Here is a 7632-nt window from a genome sequence, read left to right as displayed (position 1 = left end):
TTTAAGCCATTGTTATTTTGAGCTAACACAACCTTACATATAAGTATTACTTGCTTAAAGCAAAAACTGAAAATAATTCAGGCATTACATAAAGTATAGAGTCTCCTGCCTCACACATACTGCTACCAACACAATAGGTTGACATATATGCAAGATAGAGATACTTTTGAAAAAGGGAGAGAAGATAACGTGATAGGAATTATTTTCAAATTGTTATACAATTTAATTTTGTACATCTAACAGCAGATTGTAGATATTTCTCTAAGTTAGTTTTTGTGAAATTTTATTTTTCATAATAAATCCTCTACAGAGAACATGTTGTTTAAAGAGTTATATGCACTTAAAACTGAAAGATGGCCTCCAAAAATGTTCTATCAATTACTTTCCCATTACTGCTATATTTTCCTAAAAAATTCTTTTTTATTTAAAAAGAAAAAAAAATTTTCTACTTATTTTAACTTTTTTTTGACTACTTAAAAAGGCTAGAACTTTTCCATGTTTATATACCATTTGTCTTTTTTTTCAGTGAGTTTTCTCTTTTGCTCAACTTATTTAAAAAAAAATATTTTATAGGCCAAGGCTACAAATTGGGTACAGTGTATACTGCTCAAGGGATGGGTGCACCAAAATCTCACAAATCGGCATTAAAGAACTTACTCATGGAACCAAACACCACTTGTTCCTCAGTAACTTACAGAAATAAAAAACAAAAATAAAATAAATATTTTATAGGAATTCTCTGAGTATTATGTATTTTTGGGTACTAGCTCACTCTGTGTTATAGGTAAAAATATTTTCTCCCATTCTGACTCATAACAAACAATAAATGCTAGTTGTTATTTTATGAAGATAAACTTTAACGTCACGTTATCAAATTTTTCAAAGCTCACATTAATATTCTTACTAGAATTATAGTAACTTTTGGGAAGCCTGACAGCAGCTTTACAATACTAAGTCTTCCCATTTGGAAACATGGTATGTCCCAATTTATTTACAAATGTTTTTCATTTTCTTCACATAAGTCATACACACTTACACATTTACATTTCTTGTGATGGTTAATTCCTGAATATTTTATGATTTTAGATGCTACTGTAACTGATTTGCCTATTTTTCGACTGTTTTCAGTTTATATAACTGTGTTTACCAATTATATAATTCTTGATTAAAACAGTTCTAAGAGTTTTCTAAGTTTATTCTCTTAGATTTTTATGTTTGATTGCAAACACATTCTATCACATCCAAATAATAATAATCTTACCTCTTTTCCCCAATATTTAATCTGTTGTTTTTATCATATTGTACTACCAAATGAGATATCTGCATTTAGTATAGCTACTGTATTAAACCAAATGTAATTGTATATTTACATATTTCATATGTAAGCATATAAAAGAAATATTCAAACTTTCTTTCAGGTTACTAAGTAGGTCAATATTTCCACCTGAACAGTAAACTGTCAGATCTCAGAATTTATAGCGCTACATGCTTGGGGAAAAAAAAGGTAAATTTTTGTTTCTATGCTATTCTTAAAATGTTCTTCGCAATTCATTTTTTCACCTGCACATTCATTTACAAGTATGTAATCAAACATTATCAAAATTTAAAAAAAAATAGCAGATGCATCTTGGCATGAATAAATTAGGAGACTTGGAAAAACAGAACTGTGGGTGTTGTGGTTCAGTAATTAGAAAAAAATCAAATGACTAATAATAATCAAGCAGAATTTGTGTGGAATTCAGACTTGAAACTGAAAACTTGCGACATAAGAATTTAATTATTTTCTAACCTTCTTTTACTTTAGGACCTAACTGGCATCCAACAGTAATTACCTTAGCTTAAAACACCAACCAATTAAAAAGAATACTATGAAGAATTGGTAGCATGGGCCTTTCTTTTTATATTTTAAGTGTTACTAAAAAAACCCACCGTATTTCTTTCAATCACAGAGGGAATTACATTCCCAAATTTGGACTCTTTCATATCACAGCTTACACATTGTTTTCATTTTATAACCAAACCTTACAAGTTTTTGAGTACTACAGAGATTTTTTAAAACTGTAAAATAGGAAAAACTTCTGTAGATGGGCAGCAGTAACCATAAATAGGTTATTTCCTGGCAGTGGTACCAATACAAATTTACTTAAACGTGTAATGTTACAGAGAAATGAAAACCATTCCTACAGTCTGCTGAATAATTACTTAAGTCATAACTTTTTTACTTATAAAAGGTTAACTATTTAAAATATGGTAAGTGATTTATTTCTCTTTATCTAATCTCCACAGCATGAAAACATATACTAGAAAGATAAGAAATATTTTCCCTACGATCTAGCACTAATGGGGATTTCCAGTTGAAACACTATAATCAGGGCATACTTTTCAAAGCCAACCCTAATTCTGCTGGGATTTCCATTTGCATGGGCCCATCAACTTTATTTTAAAGCTTAGTTCTCTCAAAAGTCTTCTTGTTACACTTGGTAAATTTTATACACTGTCTCTTGGATAAAAGATGTATTTATTTTTAAAAGGGAAATATTATGTTTTGGTGTAATAACTAACAACAATCTTAACTATGATCCTGAAATCTTGAGCTCTAGCCCTTACCATTAATTCCTAGTCCCACATTTCTAATTGCTTCCTTAAAAATAAACTCTTTACCTCCTTCCTCAATCCTTCTACTTGTACCTAAATTGAAAATGCTAGTGGTACTACCATACTACTGGTCACCCAGGCAGGAAACTTTGAATTCCTCTTTGATTCCTCCTCCTGCTTTTACTTCGTCTATCCAACCAGTACCATGCTTTTTTTATTTGTCTATTGATACCTCCATTCCCACTGCTACCATGGTAATAATACAGACTCTTCGTATCTTTTGTTTGGGTAGTAGCAAGCTCCTCTCAAACAGACTCTCCATTGCAAATCTTCTCTTGCAGCATTCCTTCTATACTGTTGTGAAATTATGTTTCTAAAGTCAGGTTCTAAGCATATCATGCCTCTGATCAAAAATAACTCTTAGGCCAGGCACGGTGGCTCACTCCTGTAATCCCAGCACTTTGGGAGGCCAAGGCGGGTCAATAACCTGAGGTCACGAGTTTGAGACCAGCCATGGACAACATGGTGAAACTCCGTCTCTACTAAAAGATATAAAAATTAGCCAGGTGTTGCAGCGGGCACCTGTAATCCCAGCTACTTGGGAGGCTGAGGCAGAATAATCTCTTGAACCCAGGAGACAGATGTTGCAGTGAGCCGAGATCGTACCACTATACTCCAGTCTGGGTGACAGAGCAAGATTCCATCTCACAAAACAAACAAAACAAAAAACTCCTCAAAAAAACCTCTTATCCTGACATCCCAAGTGCTGTTATTTGACTTCAAAAACTTTTTAAAACTTAATTCCCCACTGTTCACCCTCAGGTACTATGCATACTAGCCAAGCATATTGTTTCCTAAACATGTCCTGTGTGTTGTTTTCTCCCCAACACCTCCCCACCCACCCTGCTCCACCCAAACCTCACATTCCTGGTAACCACAATTCTACTCTCTACTTCCATGAGTTCAACTTTTTTAGATTTCACATATAAGTGAGATGATGTGGTACTTGGCTTTCAATACCTGGCTTATTTCACTTAAAATAATGCCTTTCAGGTTTATCCATGTTGTCATAAATGACAGGATTTCCTTTTTTTTAATGGCTGAATAGTATTCCATTGTATGTATATCTATATACCACATCTTCTTTATTCCTCTGTTGATTGACACTTAGGTTGACTCCATATCTTGGGTACTATGAATAATGCTCCAATGAACATGGGAGTATATACATCTCTTCAACATACTGATTTCATTTCTTTGGATGTGCAACCAGTGGTGGGATTGCGGGATCTGTTCTATGCCTCTTCTATCTCCTAGCCCTTGCCTGTGATGTTTATTTTGCCTAGGCTAACATTTCTTTGTATGTTCAAGCCTTATTTATGCTTTAAGGCCTAGTTCGATTGTTGTTTATCTGTAAGACAGCAACCTGAATGTTGGCCAGCTTCAAAGTCAGAGCCTCTGAACTCCTACAGGGCTTCCCATGGTCTTCTCTATGGTAGTATTTCCTAATGTCTAATTTCAAGAGTATACAGATCTCCTGGAGAACTTGTTAAAGTGTAGATTTTGAGCCAGTAGGTCTGAAAGTCTGCATTTCTAACAAGATCCTAGGTGATGCTGATATAGCTGGTCTGTGGACAATCTGAATATGAAGGTGTTATGGTACAGACTGATTTTTAACTAATGCGCTGATTATTTAGAAGCTTGTCTAACTGTTCCTGTTTTCCTATAAATAAAGCAAGGATTCATTTTTTTACCATAACTTGTATAAGAGATGTTCAATAAATATTTGTTAATGTAACATTGCATAATGTATAAATGTATATTTTCAGATTGCAGGTTTTCAACCCATTAATGAGTTGCAATCTATATGTATACATGTATGATATGCCTGGCACATTCGATTTTTAATAAATAATTATTTTTGTTTGTTTGTTTGTTTGTTTGTTTGAGACGGAGTCTCGCTCTGTCACCCAGGCTGGAGTGCAGTGGCCGGATCTCAGCTCACTGCAAGCTCCGCCTCCCGGGTTACGCCATTCTCCTGCCTCAGCCTCCCGAGTAGCTGGGACTACAGGCGCCCGCCACCTCACCCAGCTAGTTTTTTGTATTTTTTAGTAGAGACGGAGTTTCACCGTGTGAGCCAGGATGGTCTCGATCTCCTGACCTCGTGATCCGCCTGTCTCGGCCTCCCAAAGTGCTGGGATTACAGGCTTGAGCCACCGCGCCCAGCCAATAAATAATTATTAAATGAAAAATAGAAACATTCATAATATAAATTATACACAGCAAGTAGTAAGTGCTGTTAATCGTTATCTATATCCCCTTACTCCCTGTCCCCTTCAAGAAAAACATACCTTAAATAATGAAGAGATTTCAAATATGCAACTGTATTACATGGTCTTCAACAGGAGTTGAAAAACTATAGCCCATGGGACAAATCTGGCTAGCTGCTTGTTTTAATAGAACCCAAACACATTCATTCCTTTACATATTGTGTAAGGCTGCCTTTGCATTACAAAGGCAAGGGTGAGTAGTTGCAGACCAGATGAACTGCTAAGCAAATATTTACTATTTTATTTACAAAAAAGGCTTCTCTATTTTTAATTACTTATACAATGCTTGGCATCTAATCATATGTATTCCAAAGATTATAAAGAACAAATGGTGGAAGTAACTTTTACCTTATTGTAATTCTTGGCTAATTCTAACATCTCTTTTACCACTGATTCATTGTGTTTACAGTGTTCACTGTAGTCCTGAAGTGTCAAACCTTCCATCCAACTCTTCTTATGCAAATTTAGCAACATCTAAAAAATAAAGAAAAAGTAATTATTTTTCTGCCTTGAGGATACCCCCTTCATTGTCTAGAGAAAAAAAAAAATTTTGACTTAATGATTTAAATTTAACTTTATTAATGCAAATAAACTCCAATTAGAATGCTCCTGTATTTATATTAATATAACTTAAGGAGTACTCCAACACCAAGGCCTTTGCATTTGCTGTCTTTCTACCTAGAAGGCTATTCTCATCTTTGCATAACTTGCCTTCCTCTCTTCCTTATAGATAGATGTCTTCCCTAACAATACTATACCTAAAATAGTCGCACTACACTACCTTAAACAAAATCAAAATCTTTCTTCCCTTAACCTGCTGTATTACTTGTATAACGCTTACAAAGACCTGAAATTTTTGTTTACTTGTTTACTGCATTTCTCTCCCACTAAAGGGAAATCAAGAAGGCAGGGATTTTGACCTATTCATTTCAAGACCACTAGGGTCTATATTCTAGAACAATATCTAATAATAGCTCAATAAACATCTGATGAATGAATGACATTCATATTAATATTACACAAAGTATCTCTAATTTTTCATATAGCCTAGCTTTTCAATGCCAAGATAACGAGATAAATGCCCTATTTACTGAGTGACCTTGTGTCAATCTTTCTGATCCTCAGTTTAGAGATCTATGAATTAAGGGCTTGTATTAGGTAATCTCAAAGTTTCCTTCACATTCTGGTATTCCATCTATAACTTCCTTATTGTCAGGATGAAAAGCCATGAAGCTGAGAATAAAAGATTTATCTAGGCTGGGCACAGTGGCTCATGCCTGTAATCCCAGCACTTTGGGAAGTCAAGGCGGGCGAATCAGCTGAGGTCAGCAATTCAAGACTAGCCTGGTTAAAATGGTGAAAGCCCCACACCGGGTCCTATTGTGGGGAGGGGGAAGAGGGGAAGGATAGCATTAGGAGATATACCTAATGGAAATGACGAGTTAATGGGTGCAGCACACCAACATGGCACATGTATACATATGTAACAAACCTGCACGTTGTACACATGTACCCTAGAACTTAAATTAAAAAAAAAAAAAAAAAAAAAAAAGGCGTTCTTGAACCACAAACAACAGCATGAGCCATCTGTGCCTTAAGGACATGCTCCTGCTGCAGATAACTAGCCAAGCCCATCCCTTTATTTTAGCCCATCCCTTCATTTCCTATAAGGGATACTTTTAGTTAATCGAACATCTGTAGAAACAATGCTAATGACTGGCTTGCTGTTAATAAATACGTGGGCAAATCTCTGTTCGTGGCTCTCAGCTCTGAAGGCTGTGAGACCCCTGATCTCCTACTTCATACCTCTAAAACAAACAAACCAAAAAAAATGGTGAAAGCCCGTCGCTCCTAAAAACACAAAAATTAGCTGGGTGTGGTGGCACACGCCTGTAATCTCAGCTACTTGGGGAGGCTGAGGCAGAGGAATCACTTGGACCCGGGAGACGGAGGTTGCAGTGAGCTGAGATCACGCCACTACACTCCAGCCTGGGTGACAGAGTGAGTGAGACTCCAAAAAAAAAAAAAAAAAAAAAAAAAAAACTCATGTGCAATCACACCAGCAAATTGGGGTTGGACCCTATATTAGTGATCATGAAACTAAACACCTTAGTTCAACGTTTCTCAAATTGGACTTACAATTCTGAGTACTTATTCTTAGAAGTTTTTAAGTTTTCAAGTTTATATTTTAAGACAGTTTTTCTTAAAGTCCTACCCTACAAATTTTCTTCAATTGAGGACTATCATTAAATAAGTTTTCCCCTTTGGATGATTCACAAAACTGTGAAAAGTAAAAGAAAAAAAATGATGGCTATAAAATGATTGTTGTTTTGTCAATAGAACCGTTATACTTTAAATGAGATCCCTGACCCATGAGAATCTGAAGATGTACTTGGAGATATATGGGGGTTTCGTTTAGAAAAATTATCCTACTTGCTTAGAAGTTTACAGCTATTTGTGGTACAAACTTTATCGTATATTGGAAAATAAGCTGCCTGTCAAAATCACCTATAAGACTTTTCAAGATACAAAACTCCTCCATTCCCTTCCTTTGGTTCCAAAGGCACTAATTCTCCCATTTTCTTACTATGGCTCCAGGGGCAAAGAGAGTATGCCAAAAAAAATTAGGAAAACCCTCCACAGATGATTTCAGTTTCTTTGATTGCTTCCTAGCTTCTCCACTGATACCATTCTAGAAAATACATGT

The 7632-nt window shown here is 35.4% G+C and overlaps 1 protein-coding gene and 1 long non-coding RNA gene across 3 annotated transcripts in view; one reads left to right on the top strand and one right to left on the bottom strand.

Moving 5' to 3' along the window:
• The window catches only part of LOC105483351 (proteasome 26S subunit, non-ATPase 14), a 110485-nt gene that overhangs the window by 12017 nt on the left and 90836 nt on the right, over nucleotides 1-7632 (bottom strand). For both annotated transcript variants that reach the window (XM_011744193.3, XM_011744192.2), the window contains one exon: nucleotides 5274-5399. In XM_011744193.3, coding sequence (XP_011742495.1) covers nucleotides 5274-5399 — 126 coding nt within the window. The remainder of the gene's footprint in view (nucleotides 1-5273; nucleotides 5400-7632) is intronic.
• The window catches only part of LOC139357130 (uncharacterized), a 34823-nt gene continuing 28607 nt past the window's right edge, over nucleotides 1417-7632 (top strand). Inside the window, exon 1 of the long non-coding RNA XR_011609813.1 lies at nucleotides 1417-1504. This is a non-coding gene — a long non-coding RNA (uncharacterized lncRNA). The remainder of the gene's footprint in view (nucleotides 1505-7632) is intronic.

The sequence above is a fragment of the Macaca nemestrina genome, chromosome 11 (genome assembly GCF_043159975.1).
Source record: "Macaca nemestrina isolate mMacNem1 chromosome 11, mMacNem.hap1, whole genome shotgun sequence".
Classification (NCBI taxonomy): Eukaryota; Metazoa; Chordata; class Mammalia; order Primates; family Cercopithecidae; genus Macaca; species Macaca nemestrina.
Note: the sequence above shows the minus strand (reverse complement) of the source record. Positions and strands in the feature narration are given on the sequence as shown.